General features: G+C 53.7%; 1 protein-coding gene across 1 annotated transcript in view; it reads right to left on the reverse strand.

The window, feature by feature from the left end:
- Positions 1 to 3,332: 3,332 nt before the first annotated feature.
- LOC140411424 (digestive cysteine proteinase 2) overlaps positions 3,333 to 20,243 on the reverse strand; it is an 86,327-nt gene continuing 69,416 nt past the window's right edge. The window contains exons 10-11 of the mRNA XM_072500534.1: positions 5,799 to 5,988; positions 3,333 to 3,902 (exon numbers count right to left, since the gene is read on the reverse strand). Coding sequence (XP_072356635.1) covers positions 3,715 to 3,902; positions 5,799 to 5,988 — 378 coding nt within the window. The 3' untranslated portion in view covers positions 3,333 to 3,714. The remainder of the gene's footprint in view (positions 3,903 to 5,798; positions 5,989 to 20,243) is intronic.

Here is a 20,243-nt window from a genome sequence, read left to right on the forward strand (position 1 = left end):
GATACTCCATTTAAAATAAATGCGGTTGATGAGGACAAATGGCTGCTACCACTTGAAGTGAACGGTACGTGGTCCAATTAAAATTAGACACAGGTGCCAAAGCCAATTTAATCAGCATGACTGATTTAAAAAACCTAAAATTCAGCCAATTAGAAGAAATCACAAATACCTTTGTGAGTTAAGAATTAAATGTAATGGTGCTTGTGACCTGAGTGAAGACACAGTTTATTCCATCCCATTCAGTATTGTTTCTGAGGACTCGGATTCATTAGTCCTGTGAAGAATTCTCAGTGTCACAAGTAGGCTTACACGAACACTGCAATGAAGTTACTGTGAAAGTACCCTAGTCGCCATACTCCGGTGCCTGTTTGGGTACATTGAGGGAGAATTCAGAATGTCCAATTCACCTAACAAACACGTCTTTCAGGACTTGTAGGGGAAACCCATGCTGACACAGGGAGAACATGAAGACTCTGCACAGACAGTGACTCAAGCTGGGAATTGAACCCGGGACCATAGCATTGTGAAGCAACAGTGCTAATCACTGTGCTAAGTGCAGTTGGCATATAGCATCCACAAAGGATGTTGCTAGTTAGGCCAGCATTTATTACCCATCCCTAGTTGCCCTTCAGAAGGTGGTGGTGAGTTGACTTCTTTAACCGCTGCAGTCCTTGCGGTGTAGGTACACCCACTGTGCTGTTAGGGAGGGTGATCCAGGATTTTGCCCCAGCGACAGTGAAGGAACAGCGGTGTGACATTATGGGAAATGTGCAGAATATAAAGGGTTAATGTCATGTCATAATTAACCACTAGCTGGAGCTAGATGCAGAACTATATAAAGCATTGACTCACAGACTTCTGGAAGAAGGCTGGAGAGGAGAGCAAAGGAGCAGTGAGACAGAGCTCAGAATACATAGATAGAGTGCAGAGACTAGTGTTAGTTGAGTTTAGAATTGTATGTGACTAAATTATGATTTACTATAGGGGTAAGTGGTCGGGCCTTAATAAGTAGTGTAAATAGAAGTTAGGTTTGTTAATGAACTTAGCTTCTGTTTGTTGTGTTGGGTGTTCTGGATCACATACAGGTCACCAACACTTGAAGTAGTGCAACACTATCTTATTAAAAGGTTAACTATTTAAACATACTTGAACTGTGGGTAAATACGATACCAGCTTTAACTAAAGACCTTTGCCTTATCCTAACCAGTTGATGCACTCAGCACATGGTGAATGTCTGTGTTGCAGGCTGTGAGCTCTGTGCTCCTAGCTAGCTGCTACTCGAATGAGCGGGAACTCTGATGTCCCCTGTCTTTATAGTGCGTGTGCTCTCACTGGTGATTGGCTGCGGTGTTGTGTATGTTGATTGGTCCTACTGTGTGTCCATCAGTGTGTGTCTGCACCATGATATACTGGTGTATATTATGACACTGTTGTCTTTGTGAACACTACAACATCCATCCTGATAACAAGAATACCGCAGGCGGTACATTCCAAAGTCAGGGTGGTGAGTGACTTGGAGGGGAACCTCCAGGTGGCAGGGTTCCCAGGTATCTGCTGCTCTTGACCTTCTAGATGGTAGTGAGTTCCAAATACTCACTGGGTAAAGACTTTGCTCCTGAACACCCCACCAAAATCGCCTCCCACTTCCCAACTCCCCTACCTCCTTTTTTACCTTTTACTTTTTGTAATTTTCCACCGCGAACCCACTGGGCCTGAGGCCTTCCCCGCCTGCATCGCCTCCAGCACTTCCACCAGCCCAATGGGGAGACCATCTCTCCACCAGGTCCTCCTCCACCCGAGGGAACTCCAGCCCCTCCAAAAAATGCCTCATGCCCTCCACACTGGCTGGGGCTCCGACTTGTACAATCTCTTAAGAGCCCCTGAACACCCCATTCACTCCCACCGGGTCCACAACTGTGTTTCCCCCCCAACCCCCCTCTACATATCCTTCACCTTTCTGATCTCCCTCGCCATTTCCTGCTTCCTCAATTGATGAGCCAAAATCCTACTTGCCCTTTCTCCATACTCATAGACCGCCGCTTTAACTCTCAACTGCCTTACCGCCTTACCTGTGGATATCAACCCAAACTCCATCTGAAGTTTCTGTCACTCCCTCAACAACGCCGCCTCCGGGGCTTCCGAACACCTCCTAGCTGCCTGCAAAATCTCCTCCACTAACCTCGCCATCTCCACCAGCTCCGTCTGACCTTGTGTGCCTGTATTGAAATGAACTTCCCCCTTACTACTGCCTTCAATGCTCCCCACAATGTGGCGGTCATAACCTCACCAGTGTCTTTCAGCTCCACATATCCCTGAATAGCAGCCCTCACCCGCTCAGAAACCTCCTCATCTGCCAACAGCCCCAGATCCAACCTCCATACGTGCTCTGTTCCCCCCCCCCCCCCCCCCGCTCCCTCGATTCACCTGCAAGTATACCCAATGCAGCGTATGATCCAAAACCACAATTGCCAAGTACTCAGAACCGACCAACCCCGCCAACAACATCCTGTCCAACACAAAATAGTCAATTCGGGATTACACCCTGTGCATATGGGAGAAAAATGAGAATTCCTTCGCCCTTGGCCTCCCAAACCTCCATGGATGCACCTGCCCATGTGCTCCATCAACCCCCTCAGTTCCCTCGTCACCGCTTAGGCTTGACTGATCCAACTTGGGCTCCCCAGTATCAACCGGTGCGAGTCCAGGTCCGGGATTTCCCCCAGCACCCACCCAATAAAGTCTACATCGTCCCAGTTCGGGGCATAAACATTCACCAACACCACTGGCATCCCCTTCCAATTTCCCACTCACCATAACAAACCCCCCCCCTGGAGTCTGTCACTATGTTTACCACTTCAAAAGCTGCCCGTTTATTTATCAAGACCACCACTCCCCTCATCTTCAAATCCAGCCCCGAATGGAAGACCTGCCCTATCCACCCTTTCCTGAGTCTAGACTGATCCCCGATCTTCAGGTTTCCTGTAAGAATGCTACATCCACCTTTAAACTCCTCAAATGTGCGAACAAGCGGGACCTCATGAAAGGCCCGTTCAGCCCTCTCACGTTCCATGTGATGAGCCTGGTCGGGACACCACATCACCACCCCCCCTCCTTGCCGATCAACTATAGCTTCTCCTGGGCCAGCCTCCAGCCCACTTCCCGCACCCCCTCAGGCCCGCCCTCAGATGTCCACCGTCATCGACCCCCGTCAACTTCTTGTTAGATTTATTCATGATTGTCTTATATTTCTGATATAAGAAAATTAGCTAATTACATTTTTGTTGCAATGTAATATTGGGCATTTGTTAACAAATAAAGAAAGGACCAGAGGAGGAATTCAATGATTTATTCAGACAAAAATATCACGTCATAAAGCATAAGAGATTTTGTATCTGCATAATCAAACTGATTTTTAATCGGTGTCAAATGTATTTCTTCATCATACATAAAATACATCCGCTGAGGAAGGAAACTGAATCTGCAACCACATGTATGCTGGTGTTCAAAAGTTCACCAGTTCGAGAAAACAGTGATAGAAAGTAAAGGTTTGGCTTTATTAACCTTTGTGAAAAGCCCCTACTGATTTGTATTCAATTGTTAATGTTCATGCTGGAAAAGGTTGTTTGCAATAATCTGTGCAAAAATAAATTCTGACCAAATTATGATGTTTGCGTGAGCAATACAAGTCAAACATTTGTTTCTCTTTCTCTGCAGCTACTCCAGGGTGACGTACGTTGCATCTGTCGCAACTCCACAGTTGTTGTCTTCCATGGACATCAGTATGTATCCAGCATTGCCCCAGTATATCGACCAAGAGTTTTTAATAAGCCAGTATGGTTGACCAGCAAGTACTCCATAACCAACAGCAAGCACAGCATGATTCAAATCTTTCAATTCATTTCCTAAAACAGCAACATTAAAAGACTTCCAGTGACTCCCGTCCCATTTATTTGACATAACATTTGTCTGCGTCTATTTTTAATTTCATAATTACATAATTATATTGCACAATTTCATAGTACCAAAAAACAACACTCACAGCATTTTTATACTCACCTTTGATGTCATTTATGCAAATGGTTGGCAGAAAGCTGCTTTATTTATGTAGATGAGAAAATGCAATATTTAGTCTGGGCTTGTCCTTTTTTTGTGGGGTGGCGAGGGAAATGAGGGAAGAATGAGGAAACACAGCAGCTAGTTCACTGATTAAGTACTTCACCAAAATGGGAAAAATTCTGACAGATATCCAATCATGATTTACACTTTTCAAATTCATTTACAAGATGTGGGGCATCGCTGGCAAGGACATCATTTAATGCCCATCCCTCGTTACCCCTGAGAAGGTGGTGGTGAGCCACCCTCTTGACAACTGAATAGCTTGCTTGCCCATTTCAGAGTAAGAGTCAACCACATTGCTGTAGATGTGAAGTCACAGGTAGGCCAGATTAGGCAAGGATGAAAGATTTCTTTCCTGAAAGGACCAAGTAGTTTTTACAACAATCCTGAAGTTTCATGGTCACCCTTAGTGTCTATAGATAGTTTCTGGAACATACCTCTTCATTCACCTGAGGAAGGAGCAGCGCTCCGAAAGCTAGTGTTTGAAACAAACCTGTTGGACTTTAACCTGGTGTTGTAAGACTTCTTACTGTGCTCACCCTTAGTGTAAACAGCTTTTTATTCCAGATTTATTAAATGAGCAGAATTTAAATTCCTCAGCTGCCATGGTGGAATTAGAACTCATGTCTCTGTATCATTTGTCCTCTCACCTGGATTACTAGTTAAATGACATAAACATTATGCTAACATTATTTATTTAAGATATGGGGCGGGATTCTCCGACCACCTGCCAGGTCGGAGAATCGCCAGGGGCTGGCGTGAATCCCGCCCCCGCCGGTTGCCGAATTCTCCAGCACCGGATATTCGTGGGGGCGGGAATCGCGCCGCACCAGTCGGCGAACCCCCCACCCCCACCCCGGCGATTCTCTGGCCAGCGATGGGCCGAAGTCCCGCTGCTGGAATGCCAGTCCCGCCGGCGAGAATCAAACCACCTCTCAGGCGGCGCGGGTGGGCTCCGGGGTCCTAGAGGGGCCGCGGGGCGATCTGGCCCCGGGGGGTGCCCCCACGGTGGCCTGGCCCATGATCGGGGCCCACCGATCCGCGGGCGGGCCTGTGCCATGGGGGCACTCTTTTCCCTCCGCCTGGGCCACAGCCTTCACCATGGCCGATGTGGAACAGACCCCCCCCCCCCGCGCATGCGTGGGGATGACGTCAGCAGCCGGCCAGCGAAGTCCTTTCGGCCCTGGCTGGCGTGGCACCAAAGGCCTTTCCCGCCGGCCGGCGGTGCGCCAACCACTCCGGCGCGGGCCTAGCCCCTCAAGGTGAGGGCTTGGCCCCTAAAGGCGCGGAGAAACCGCACCTTTTGGGGCGGTCCGACGCCGGAGTGGTTCCCGCCACTGCATCCCGTCGGGACCCCCCGCCCCGCCAGGTAGGGGAGAATCCCGGCCATGGTTCTAAAGAATTATGTGTACTTAAAGTCAATATAGCACACTACTCATTATATTTGAGTACATATTGACCATATTTCTAAGTCAATAATTTCAAATAATTGTTCCGCAGATATTGTCATCTTTGAACACCTGACAGTCGTATATGAATTAAGAGTAACACCTATATTTACAGCAGTAACATTCTCCATAGCAATAGTTAACTTGATTCAAATTCTAGATGTTACATTTTATTCCAAACAAAATGTATTATATTTCCTTTCTCCAGTATATTAAGAAAGTTAGAATACTTACCACACTTTTGCTCATAATAAACTCCTCTGCTGTAAAAGCTAAAGGACTTGTGGGAAACATGGATCGCTACAGCCACTGGTCCATTTTTAAAGATGGCCATTTTCAAAGCTTCCCTATCTCCTGAAGTAACATTTGTGTAGCTCTTCAGCTTGGCTTTCAATGTGGATTGATTATAGTGGCAGAATCCATTCTAAAAAATAAATACCATGTCAAAATATGAAAGTGAACTGAAAAAAACTGTAAAGTTCAGGAGCCACCAGGAAAAACGATCCGCTCAGCTATAGATATCCTATTTCACATTGACAACAAATAATATAATATTGACAACCATAATATTGCTGATGTATTATTACATACCTTCAGTATGGTTTTCTGAAATCTTCAAATGTAGTTTACACTTGATGTCCTGTCTTTAAGAAACTGTGCCTGTATGTTCCTACTTCTTTGACTTGATCATACTGAATCGCCAGTCACAGTTAATAGGTGCCAATCAACAATGGCAAACTAGTTAATCCCTTGGTTAGATTGTTATTTACTCGTTACAAAAATCCAGTAGATGATATCTGATGAAGCAAAGCAATGTGCCTCCCTACAGACAATACAGTAGCTTTTTTTAATGGTTGCAAATGCAATTTGTCCAGCCCGGTTAATGTGAGAAAACTCAAGAAACTGATGAATTCGCCTGAACATCCTTTGAGCATTTCATCGGCACAAAAGATGCAATACACAATGGATAACGAGGCAATTAAAGATGATGGAGGATCAGCTTGCCTTTGAGGCTCAGATTTAGCATGGTTAGAAATGTGTGCCTGCACAAAATGCTGACAGTTGACAACTAATTGTGTCTCTCCCTATCTTCCCCTCCAAACCATCTGCAAGGTCTTATTCACCATTCCTTACTCATCCTTTTTAATAGGCAGCCCGAGAGTAGAGCCAGCCGATGAAACAAAGACATAATTAAATTATATGATTGAGTGCTCCAATTTCCAAAATCCAATGGCTAATAAATAGTGACAGCAGTTTGTGAAGAATGCATATTCGACTGAGTTAGACTAGACTGAAAATCAATAATACTTTCTTCTCAAATCCTGTGTACAGATAGATTATATTCGAGTTGTACAAAAATTGGATAATTCAATGATTTAATCCAGAGATGAGGTGCAAATGCTGCCAAAAAAACACAAGCTCCCGAGGATACAGCTTTAATACTATAAAACAAACTAGTAAACAGTAACCAGTTTTAGACAAGGAAGTTTGTGCATGACCAACATCCTTAATATCTTTCAGGAAGTTGCAACTACTGTTTCTCAAGCACATAGATATGGGTTAGGATTCTCCGAGCCTCCGCGTCAAAATCGCAATCGACAGGGGATGTCCCGGAGGACTGGAGAATAGCCAATGTTGTTCCTCTGTTTAAGGTGGGTAGCAAGGATAATCCAGGGAACTACAGGCCGGTGAGCCTTACTTCAGTGGTAGGGAAATTACTGGAGAGAATTCTTCGAGACAGGATCTACTCCCATTTGGAAGCAAATGGACGTATTAGTGAGAGGCAGCATGGCTTTGTGAAGGGGGAGGTCGTGTCTCACTAACTTGATAGAGTTTTTCGAGGAGGTCACTAAGATGATTGATGCAGGTAGGGCAGTGGATGTTGTCTATATGGACTTCAGTAAGGCCTTTCACAAGGTCCCTCATGGTAGACTAGTACAAAAGGTGAAGTCACACGGCAAGGTGGATACAGAACTGGCTAGGTCATAGAAGGCAGAGAGTAGCAATGGAAGAATGCTTTTCTAATTGGAGGGCTGTGACCAGTGGTGTTCCACAGGGATCAGTGCTGGGACCTTTGCTCTTTGTAGTATATATAAATGATTTGGAGGAAAATGTAACTGGTCTGATTAATATGTTTGCAGACGACACAAAGGTTGGTGGAATTGCGAATAGCGATGAGGACTGTCAGAGGATACAGCAGGATTTAGATTGTTTGGAGACTTGGGCGGAGAGATGGCAGATGGAGTTTAATCCGGACAAATGTGAGGTAATGCATTTTGGAAGGTCTATTGCAGGTAGGGAATATACAGTGAATGGTAGAACCCTCAAGAGTATTGAAAGTCAAAGAGATCTAGGAGTACAGGTCCACAGGTCATTGAAAGGGGCAACACAGGTGGAGAAGGTAGTCAAGAAGGCATACGGCATGCTTGCCTTCATTGGCCGGGGCATTGAGTATAAGAATTGGCAAATCATGTTGCAGCTGTATAGGACCTTAGTTAGGCCACACTTGGAGTGTAGTGTTCAATTCTGGTCGCCACACTACCAGAAGGATGTGGAGGCTTTAGAGAGGGTGCAGAAGAGATTTACCAGAATGTTGCCTGGTATGGAGGGCATTAGCTATGAGGAGCGGTTGAATAAACTCGGTTTGTTCTCACTGGAACGAAGGAGGTTGAGGGGAGACCTGATAGAGGTCTACAAAATTATGAGGGGCATAGACAGAGTGGATAGTCAGAGGCTTTTCCCCAGGGTAGAGGGGTCAATTACTAGGGGGCATAGGTTTAAGGTGAGAGGGGCAAGGTTTAGAGTAGATGTACGAGGCAAGCTTTTTACGCAGAGGGTAGTGGGTGCCTGGAACTCGCTACCGGAGGAGGTGGTGGAAGCAGGGACGATAGTGACATTTAAGGGGCATCTTGACAAATACATGAATAGGATAGGAATAGAGGGATACGGACCCAGGAAGTGTAGAAGATTGTAGTTTAGTCGGGCAGCATGGTCGGCACGGGCTTGGAGGGCCGAAGGGCCTGTTCCTGTGCTGTACATTTCTTTGTTCTTTGTTGGCACAGGGGCGGAGAATGGGCATTGATGCCGAAATCCGGCGCGATGCCGCTCCGCGATTCTCCCGTCCCCGGAGAATTGACACGAATCGCGCGCGGTCTATGCGGCGCGGGTAGGGGGCCATTAACAGAGGCCCCTGTGGCGATTCTCCGACGAAAACTGGCCGAGTTTCCGATGGCGTGGTTCTAACCACATTTTGCCTGTCGGGAAGGCCAGTGGCGGCTGCAGAGTCAGCCCATGGCTGCCCTGGTGGGGGGTGGGGGGATCCTTCATCAAGGCGGGGGGGCCTCATGGACAGCAGGCTAGCAATCGGGGACCACCGTTCCGCAAGTGTGCACGATCTCGGGGGGGGGGGCCTATATTTTCGGGGCCGGTCCATGGTGTGAGTCCGCCATGTCGCACGGGGTGGCCGCCAAAGGCCGCCGCCGTGCGCATGCCCGGATTCCCCACCGGAAGTGCAGGGCCCCGTATCGGCAGCCAGAGCTGCAAGGAGTACTCCGAAGCCCTGCTAGCCCCCTTCAGGTAGCAGAATCACTCTGAAATTCCAGAGTGAAACGCCTGCACTTTGATGCTGGAGTGGGGACATATCCCTGAGGGCTGGATTCTCTGATTTTGAGGCTATGTCTCTAGTTTGATACCCCTTCCATACCTCCTCTCTCTCCCTCAGCAGCCTCTATCATGTGTCTAGTCTTATGACCAACAAGTCGGCGCAGCCCCCGCACCGATGCTCCACCGGGTGGGGGTCTAGCAGCCGCGCCACGTGAAGACCCCAGCTTCACCTGCAGATACAAATGGAGAATTGCCGGGTCCGTGGCACCGAACATGCCCCCCTGTAACTCCCCCTCGCCACCCCCGGACCACCCCCCCCACCAGTCCCCCCAGCCCCTGTCCCCCCAGCCCCCTCCTCGGCCAGCGGAATGCCCCCCCGACTGTGGCGGCGCTGGATACAGTCCGCAGCCGCCACGCGAGGTGCCTGCAATCTGTGACCGCATGTGACCAGCGCTGTCGGGAAGTTGGCCCATTGGGGGCGGAGCATCGGGGGAGGGCCTCGGGCGACGTCCTGAGGCAGTCCCAACGGCCGCAGCGAACTCAGCGATTATGCCGTTTTTGAGGGGGCGGAGCATCTCAAAAACAGCGCCGCCCCCAATTTCGGTTGTAAAACGGATTCGCCGGCCAATTGTCGAACGTGATTTTGGAGTTGGCAATCGGAGAATCCCGCCCGAAGTGTTGACGTCAACGGAGTATCCGTGGACTTTTACGACAGAATAACTGGCGCTGCACCTGGACCGATTCCGCTACTGTTGATGGGCTAGCACCGGTGCCACATGGAACACAATCGATTCTTTTTTTAAAAATATATGTTATTCAAACTTTTTTCGGCCAAACAAAACAGTACAAAAATTTTTCCCTTCTACAACAATAAAACAATATAAATAATAGTGACCGTTTTTAACAAATAAATAAATAATATATAAACTAAATGACAACTGCCATAACAAAATATTAACTCTCCCAAATAATAAAGTCAAACAAGCCAATATACATGTCCAAGTAAAAATATCCATACAAAAACACTCCTGAGGACACCCGCCCCCCCCCCCCCCCCCCCCCCCCCCCCCCCCCGGGTTGCTGCTGCTACTTTCCCAGTTCCTTTATCGTTCTGCGAGATAGTCAATGAACGGTTGCCGCCGCCTGGTGAACCCTTGAGCCGAACCTCTTAGTGCGAACTTTATCCGTTCCAGTTTTATAAAAACCCTGCCTCGTTTATCCAGGCCTCCACGCCCGGGGGTTTAGCTTCCTTCCACATTAACAATATCCTTCGCCGGGCTACTAGGGACGCAAAGGCCAAAACATCAGCCTCTCTCGCCTCCTGCACTCCCGGCTCTTCTGCAACCCCAAATATAGCCAACCCCCAGCTTGGCTCGACCCGGAACCCCACCACCTTCGAAAGGGCCTTTGCCACCCCCACCCAGAACCCATGCAGTGCCGAGCATGACCAAAACATGTGGGTGTGGTTCGCTGGGCTTCTCGCGCATCTCCCGCACCTATCCTCTACCCCGAACAATTTACTGAGCCTTGCTCCGGTCATGTGCGCCCTGTGCAAGACCTTGAATTGTATCAGTCTAAGCCTGGCACACGAGGACGAAGAGTTTACCCTGCATAGGGCATCTGCCCACAGCCCCTCTTCGATCTCTTCCCCCAGCTCTTCTTCCCGTTTTCCCTTCAGCTCATCCCTCATCTCTCATTTCCCTGTATATATCTGACACCCTACCATCCCACACCCATGTTCCCGAAATCACTCTATCCTGAATCTCCTGCGTCGGGAGCTGCGGAAATTCCCTCACCTGTTGCCTTACAAAAGCCCTCAATTGCATATACCGAAATGTATTCCCCTGGGGCAACCCGTATTTTTCCGTCAGCGCTCCCAGACTCGCAAACGTCCCGTCTAGGAACAGATCCCTCAGTTGCACAATCCCTACTCTCTGCCATGTTCTAAATCCCCCATCTATTCTCCCCGGGACAAACCTATGATTATTCCTTATCGGGGATCGCACCGAGGCACCCGTCATTCCCTTATGCCGTCTCCACTGCCCCCAGATTTTCAGCGTTGCCACCAGCACTGGACTTGTGGTGTATTTCTTCGGGGAGAACGGCAACGGCGCCGTCGCCAATGCTTGTAGGCTGGTTCCTTTACAGGACGCCACTTCCAGTCTCTTCCACGCCGCTCCCTCCCCTTCTCCCATCCACTTACACACCATTGAGATATTGGCGGCCCAATAATAATCACTTAAGCTCGGCAGTGCCAGTCTTATCCCTGCTACGCTGCAAAAAAAACCTCCTCACTCTCGGGGTCTTTCCAGCCCACACAAAGCTCATAACACTCTTCTCAATTTTTTTGAAAAAAGCCCTCGTAACCATCACCGGGAGGCACTGGAACACAAAAAGAAATCTCGGGAGGACTACCATTTTGACCGCCTGCACCCTGCCCGCCAGTGACAGGGACACCATGTCCCATCTCCTAAAATCCTTCTCCATCTGTTCCACCAATCGTGTTAAATTAAGCCTATGTAGGGTTCCCCAGTTCCTGGCTATCTGGATCCCTAAGTACCGGAAATCTCTTGTTACCCTCCTCAGCGGTAAATCATCTATTCCCCTGCTCTGCTCCCCCAGATGCACCACAAACAACTCACTCTTCCCCATATTCAATTTGTACCCCGAAAATTCCCCAAACTCCCTGAGTGTCCACATTATCTCAGGCATCCCCTCCACTGGGTCCGCAACATACAGCAATAGATCATCTGCATACAATGATACCTGGTGTTCTTCTCCTCCCCTGAGAACACCCCTCCACTTCCTAGAGCCCCTCAGTGCTATGGCCAGCGGCTCAATTGCCAATGCAAACAGTAACGGAGACAGGGGACACCCCTGTCTTGTCCCTCTATAAAGACGGAAGTAGTCGGACCTCTGCCTGTTCGTGATCACACTTGCCACCGGGGCCCTATATAGCAGCTGTACCCATCCAATAAACCCCTCTCCAAAACCAAATCTCTTCAACACTTCCCATAGGTAGTCCCACTCCACTCTGTCAAATGCTTTCTCAGCGTCCATCGCCACCATTATCTCCGCCTCCCCCTCCGGCGGGGGCATCATCATCACCCCTAGCAGCCTCCGTATATTCGTGTTCAGCTGTCTCCCCTTAACGAACCCAGTTTGATCCTCGTGAACCACCCCCGGGACACAATCCTCTATCCTTGTCGCCATCACCTTGGCCAGGAGCTTAGCATCCACGTTCAGGAGGGAAATAGGCCTGTAAGACTCGCATTGCAGCGGGTCTTTTTCCTTCTTTAAGAGTAACGATATCGTCGCCTCCGACATAGTCGGGGGCAACTTCCCCCTTTCCCTGGCCTCATTAAAGGTTCTCGTCAAAAGCGGGGCCAGTAGGTCCATGTATTTCCTATAAAATTCCACCGGGAACCCATCCGGTCCCGGGGCCTTCCCCGCCTGCATGCTCCCAATCCCCTTTACCACCTCCTCCACCTCAATCCGTGCTCCCAGTCCCGCCCTCTCCTGCTCCTCCACCTTCGGGAATTCCAGCCGATCTAGGAAATGCATCATTTCCTCCTTCCCTTCCGGGGGCTGAGCCTTATACAGCCTCTCGTAGAATGCCTTAAACACCCCGTTCACCCTCTCCGCTCCCCGTTCCATCTCACCTTCCTCATCCCTCACCCCACCTATCTCCCTCGCCGCTCCCCTCTTCCTCAGCTGTTGGGCCAGTAACCGGCTCGCCTTCTCTCCATACTCATACTGTACTCCCTGTGCCCTCCTCCACTGTGCTTCTGCCTTGCCCGTGGTCAGCAGGTCAGATTCCATATGTAGCCTTTATCTTTCCCTGTACAGTCCCTCCTCCGGAGCCTCTGCATATTGCCTGTCTACCCTCAGAAGTTCTCTCAACAGTCGCTCCCTTTCTTTGCTCTCTTGCTTCCCTTTATGGGCCCTTATGGATATCAGTTCCCCTCTGACCACCGCCTTCAGTGCCTCCCAGACCACTCCCACCTGGACCTCTCCGTTATCATTAAGCTCCAGGTACCTTTTGATACACCCCCTCACCCTTAGACATACCCCCTCATCCGCCAACAACCCCATATCCAATCTCCAGAGTGGGTGCTGCTCCTTTTCCTCTCCTACCTCCAGATCTACCCAATGTGGAGCGTGGTCCGAAATGGCTATGGCCATGTACTCCGTCCCTGTCACCTTCGGAATCAGCGCCCTTCCCAGGACAAAAAAGTCTATCCGTGAATACACCTTGTGAACATGGGAGAAAAATGAAAACTCCTTACTCCTAGGCCTAATAAATCTCCAGGGATCTACTCCTCCCATCTGCTCCATGAAGTCCTTAAGCACCTTGGCCGCTGCCGGCCTCCTCCCGGTCTTAGACCTAGACCGGTCCAGCCCTGGATCAAGCACCGTATTGAAGTCTCCCCCCATTACCAGCTTTCCTGCCTCCAGGTCCGGGATACGCCCCAGCATACGCTTCATGAAGTTTACATCATCCCAGTTCAGGGCATATACGTTCACCAGAAGCACCACCTCCCCTTGTAATCTGCCACTCACCATCACGTATCTACCCCCACTGTCCGCCACTATGGTTTTTGCCTCAAACAGTACCCGTTTCCCCACTAGAATAGCCACCCCCCTATTCTTCGCATCTAAGCCCGAATGGAACACCTGCCCCACCCATCCTTTACGTAGTCTGACCTGATCTGCCAGTTTCAGGTGCGTCTCCTGCAACATGACCACATCTGCCTTTAAGTTCTTTAGGTGTGCGAGTACCCGTGCCCTTTTAATCGGCCCATTCAGCCCTCTCACGTTCCACTTGATCAACCGGGTTAGGGGGCACTTTACCCCCCCCCCCCGTGTCGACTAGCCATCCCCTTTTCTAACCCAGCTCCTCACCCGGTTACCACGTACCCGTATATCCCACCGACGGTGCTCTCCCGTCCCGACCACCCCGCCCCATAACAGCTCCCCCTTCCCCTTAGCAGCAGCAACCCAGTTAACTCTCCCCTCCCCCCCCCCTCCGCTAGATCCCTTTCTAGCGTAGTTGCACCCCCCATGTTGCTCCCAGAAGTCAGCAAACTCTGGCTGACCTCAGCTTCCCCCGTTTGTCCTCGGCCCCTCATTGTGCGAGGCCCCCTCCTTCCTGTGTCCCCGTTCCCGCCACAATTACCATAGCGCGGGAGCAAAGCTCGCGTTTCCCACTCGGCCCCGCCCCTGATGGCGCAGTTCCCTTCTCCTTCCCCTTTCCTTCCCACCGGCGCCCCCCCCCTCCCCCCCCACGAGGGGAAAAGAGAAAAGTTACAAAATTGAAAAAATTCCCCCCCCTTCCCCTTCCTCGTCCCACATAATCACCCCACCACTTTATTACAGAAGCTTTTTCTCTCGCCAGACTATTCCAGCTTCTCGTTCACAATGTATGTCCACGCCTCTTCTGCCGTCTCAAAGTAGTGGTGCTTCCCTTGGTGTGTGACCCACAGTCTCGCCGGCTGCAACATTCCAAATTTAACCTTTTTGTGGAGCACCGCCTTGGCCCGGTTGAAACTTGCCCTCCTTCTCGCCACCTCCGCTCTCCAGTCCTGGTACACGCGGATCACCACGTTCTCCCACCTGCAGCTCCGAGTTTTCTTCGCCCATCTTAGAACCATCTCTCTGTCATTGTAGCGGTGAAACCTCACCACTATGGCTCGAGGTATTTCTCCTGCCTTTGGTCTTCGCGCCATAACTCGATAAGCTCCCTCCACCTCCAAAGGGCCCGTCGGGGCCTCCGATCCCATTAGCGAGTGAAGCATTGTGCTCACATATGCCCCAACGTCTGCCCCCTCTGTGCCTTCAGGAAGACCCAAGACTCTTAAATTCTTCCTCCTCGAGTTATTCTCCAGGGCTTCCAACCTCTCCACACACCTTTTGTGCTGTGCCTCGTGCGTCTCTGTCCTTACCACCAGGCCCTGTATTTCATCCTCATTCTCTGCAGCCTTTGCCTTCACGACCCGAAGCTCCAACTCCTGGGTCCTCTGCGTCTCCTTTAGCCCTTCAATCGCCTGTAGCATCGGGGCCAACACCTCCTTCTTCAGCTCTTCCACACAGCGCCGCAGGAACTCTTGTTGCTCCGGGCCCCATACCAAACAGCCACCTTCCAACGCCATCTTGCTTTGAGCTTCCCTTCCGTGCCGCTGCTCCAGTGGATCCACTGCAATCCGGCCGCTATCCTCTCCTTTATCCATATTTATCCGGGGGGATTCCCTCCTATTTCAACGCACAATGATTTTGGCCGTTAAAAATTGCCGTTGGGGCTCCTAATAAGAGCCCAAAAGTCCGTTTCAACGGGAGGTGTCGAAACGTGCGACTTAGCTGGTCATTGCCGTACCCGGAAGTCCCCAAACACAATCGATTCTAATGAAAAACGGTGTGGCATTCGCCGGGCCCGTGATCGACACTCAGGTCGCTGACAAGCTGTAGCCGCACGTACACAATACACTCCCTACACACACTTATCTCAGCCAAAAAGATGGCACTGGTTGTGCTGGATCGTGCCCACACAGCTGATGGGTCATCTGGGGCCAGAGGGGGACAATTGTATGATCCGTGGCACGAGGTTCAAAGTGATCTGTTAGCGGTGTGCGTAGCTGCATGACTGCCTTGTCGGCTGAGGCAATGGAGCTCGTGTCCGTCCACCCCGAACCCCACAGCTCACCTCCTGGCCACCCCCCACTACTCCCCGCAAGCCCTGGCAGTAGCCCCAGGCCAGCGGCACAACTGTCAGCACACTATTGCCATGTTGAACACCTTCCATACCTCCTCTCTCTCCCTCAGCAGCCGCCATGGCGGTTTCACGATTTTTAAAAGCGCAAGTGAACCACGCTGTCGAGAACCCGGCCCATCGGAGGCGGAGAATCGCGGAGGCCTTGTGGTCGGGCCCGCTAATGATGTGCAAATGGTGCCGTCTGTATGTGCGGAGTGAAACGCATTGATGGCTTTTTTGAGGCGACGGAGAATCACAATTTGGCGTCAAATCGGTGCCTGCTGCGATTTTGGCATCGGAAGCTATTCTCGGCCCAATCGCATTACCCGATTTTGCCGTTGGCTAACGGAGAATCCCACCCTTGATATCTGTGATGCACTGCCTGAAAGGCCAGGGCAAGGGGTTCAATAGTAATTTTCAAAAGGGAATTGGAAAAATATTCGAAGGGGCAAATAAAGTTGTCGAATGAGCTCCATGAAAAGATCAGGGGCGTCATTCTCCGACCCCCCGCCGGGTCGGAGAATGGCCGTTGGCCGCCGTGAATCCCGCCCCCGCCGAAGTCTCCGAAGGGAGAAAAGTCGGCGGGGCGTTAATGGCGCCGCTGCCGCGGAGAATGTCACGGGTCTGCGCAAGGCAGCCGATTTTCGGCCTGCCGATATTCTCCCTTCCGGATGGGCCGAAGTCCCGTCGACGTGATGACCGTTCACGTCGACGTCAATCAAACCTCCTTTTCATCGGCGTGACCCGGTGCTCCAGGCTCACGCCGACCAGCGAGGAGGTGAGTGACGGCCTGGGGGGTTGGCTCTGGGCAGGAAATGGCGTGGCCGCAGACTGATTGCCTGAGGAGAGGTGTGTCTCGGCTTGTGTGTGTGTGCGGCGGGGGGGGGGGTTAGAGTAGGCTGGGCTCCGGGGGAGTGCCGGGAGGGGGTCCGTGCCGGGGTGGAGGTTGGGGGTTGTGGAGGGGGTCCGTGCCGGGGTGGAGGTTGGGGGGGGGGTCCGTGCTGGGGTGGAGGTTGGGGGTTGGGGAGGGGGTCCGTGCCGGGGTGGGGTGGGGAGGGGGGGGGGTCCGTGCCGGGGTGGAGGTTGGGGGGGGGGTCCGTGCTGGGGTGGAGGTTGGGGGTTGGGGAGGGGGTCCGTGCCGGGGTGGAGGTTGGGGGGGGGTCCGTGCTGGGGTGGAGGTTGGGGTTGGGGAGGGGGTCCGTGCCGGGGTGGAGGTTGGGGGGGGGTCCGTGCTGGGGTGGAGGTTGGGGGTTGGGGAGGGGGTCCGTGCCGGGGTGGAGGTTGGGGAGGGGGTCCGTGCCGGGGTGGAGGTTGGGGGGGGGTCCGTGCTGGGGTGGAGGTTGGGGGTTGGGGAGGGGGTCCGTGCCGGGGTGGAAGTTGGGGGGGGGTCTGTGCTGGGGTGGAGGTTGGGGGTTGGGGAGGGGGTCCGTGCCGGGGTGGAGGTTGGGGAGGGGGTCCGTGCCGGGGTGGAGGTTGGGGGGGGGTCCGTGCTGGGGTGGAGGTTGGGGGTTGGGGAGGGGGTCCGTGCCGGGGTGGAGGTTGGGGGGGGGTCCGTGCTGGGGTGGAGGTTGGGGAGGGGGTCCGTGCCGGGGTGGAGGTTGGGGAGGGGGTCCGTGCCGGGGTGGAGGTTGGGGAGGGGGTCCGTGCCGGGGTGGAGGTTGGGGAGGGGGTCCGTGCCGGGGTGGAGGTTGGGGAGGGGGTCCGTGCCGGGGTGGAGGTTGGGGAGGGGGTCCGTGCCGGGGTGGAGGTTGGGGGGGGGTCCGTGCTGGGGTGGAGGTTGGGGGTTGGGGAGGGGGTCCGTGCCGGGGTGGAGGTTGGGGAGGGGGTCCGTGCCGGGGTGGAGGTTGGGGAGGGGGTCCGTGCTGGGGTGGAGGTTGGGGGTTGGGGAGGGGGTCCGTGCCGGGGTGGAGGTTGGGGAGGGGGTCCGTGCCGGGGTGGAGGTTGGGGAGGGGGTCCGTGCCGGGGTGGAGGTTGGGAGGGGGTCCGTGCCGGGGTGGAGGTTGGGGAGGGGGTCCGTGCCGGGGTGGAGGTTGGGGAGGGGGTCCGTGCCGGGGTGGAGGTTGGGGGGGGGTCCGTGCTGGGTGGAGGTTGGGGGTTGGGGAGGGGGTCCGTGCCGGGGTGGAGGTTGGGGGGGGGTCCGTGCTGGGGTGGAGGTTGGGGGTTGGGGAGGGGGTCCGTGCCGGGGTGGAGGTTGGGGAGGGGGTCCGTGCCGGGGTGGAGGTTGGGGGGGGGTCCGTGCCGGGGTGGAGGTTGGGGGGGGGGTCCGTGCTGGGGTGGGTGTTGGGGAGGGGGTCCGTGCCGGGGTGGAGGTTGGGGGGGGGGGGTCCGTGCCGGGGTGGGTGATGGGAGGGCAAATGAGTTGGTCCACCTGGCCAGGTGCCAGCCTCCAACAGTCGGACCCATGCGGTCCATGCCACCTGGCTGGGGGGAGGAGGGGATATGGGCAATGATGACATGTCGTCGTTCCCCTCCCCCCCACCAGGCCGTCATGTTTTCAGACCATCCAGCGATGTTGGCCCCCGTGGTGGCAGCCGCTCATGTCTATGTTGCCCTGGATGAGGAGGAGGAGGAGGAGCGTGCCAGAGAGGCGGCGCAGGCTGCCGCAGAGGGGCAGGCGGCTGCCGCCCAGGCTGGAGGGACACCTGACCGACAGGACGAGGAGGGGGAGGAGGACGTCGCGGCCCCACGGCAACGGAGGCACCCGAGGGCGCCCCGTGTGTACCGGCCCCGGCAGTCATACCAGGACCTCACGGACCGGGAATGCAGGAGGAGACTCCGGATGAGCCGGGAAACCGTGGCACACATCTGCCACCTGCTGGCACACCTGTCACCGCGTGGCACTGGCGGGGGACACCCTCTCCCCGTGTCCGTCAAGGTTACGGTGGCCCTGAACTTTTATGCAACGGGGTCATTCCAGGCACCGAGTGGGGACCTGTCCGGCATATCGCAGACATCGGTGCATCGGTGCATCCGGGCAGTGACAGATGCCCTTTATGCCATGGCGCACCGCTACATCCGCTTCCCCGTGGACCGGGCCAGCCAAGATGCCCGGGCCATGGGCTTCTCTGCCATTGCCGGGTTCCCCATGGTCCAGGGCGCGATCGATGGGATGCACGTCGCCGTGCGGCCACCTGCAGATAACAGGGCCGTGTTCACTAATAGGAAGGGGACCTATTCGATGAACGTACAGGTGGTCTGCGACCACCGCATGATGATCCTGCACGTCTGCGCCCGTCACCCAGGCAGTGTACACGACTCATTCGTGTTGTCGCGGTCATCCATCCCCGGCATGTACGAGGGACGCCATCCCCGGCTGAGGGGCTGGTTGCTGGGCGACAGGGGCTACCCATTGCGATCGTGGCTGATGACGCCTATACGGAGGCCACGCAATGAGGCGGAGAACCGCTACAATGATGCCCATGTAGCGACAAGGGGAGTGATCGAGAGGTGCTTTGGCGTGCTGAAGATGCGTTTCAGGTGCCTGGACCTCTCTGGGGGCGCCCTCCAGTATCGGTCAGATAGGGTCGGCCGCATCATTGTGGTGTGCTGCGTCCTGCACAACATAGCCCAGCAGAGGGGCGATGTGCCGCAGGCTGAGGAGGGCGGAGTGGAGGAGCAGCAGGAAGAGGCCCAGTCCTCCCCAGATGAGGGGGATGGGGGCAATGGTCAGGGCAGACGGGGCAGACACAGACGGGTGGCTGTCCACCGTTACCGGCTGGCCCAGCGGGCACGGGACAGACTGATAGACGCCCGCTTCACTGACTAGATGGGCGTGGGAATCGGGTAGTATGGCCACAGGACCGCACACCATGACAACAGCCGACCACCCACACCCCCCACCCATCCACCCACCCAGCACCCTCACCCCCCTCCCCAACCCCACACACCCCACCCGCATGCACACCACCCCCCCACTCCCAATTGCCGATCCACCGGCGGCACAACGGGCCGGGCTCACCCAGTTGCGGGTGGACGCGTGTCTATCGCAGGCCATGCAGAATGATGACAACCCGCCTCCGATGAGCTCCTGGCTCTACATCGTTGGACTATGTCTGACCCATGGCCACAGTACCACCATCCACCCCGGACCATCCCTGCATGCGGCTGTGACACTGCAGCGCACGGTCCCGTCCTCTGCCGGGGGATGTTGATGGCGGCCCAGGGGGAAGGGGGCAGACTCACCTGGGGCTGAGGTAAGACCACCCCTCACACACACACTTGCGCTCAACGTACATGACACCCCCGCACACTTTGGACAGAGCACAAAGGCAGCTTCGGTAGGTGTAACATTGACTTTAATAACCAAAGGAGTTCATGCACGTGCCCTA

This window comes from Scyliorhinus torazame, chromosome 1 (assembly GCF_047496885.1).
Source record: "Scyliorhinus torazame isolate Kashiwa2021f chromosome 1, sScyTor2.1, whole genome shotgun sequence".
Lineage (NCBI taxonomy): Eukaryota > Metazoa > Chordata > Chondrichthyes > Carcharhiniformes > Scyliorhinidae > Scyliorhinus > Scyliorhinus torazame.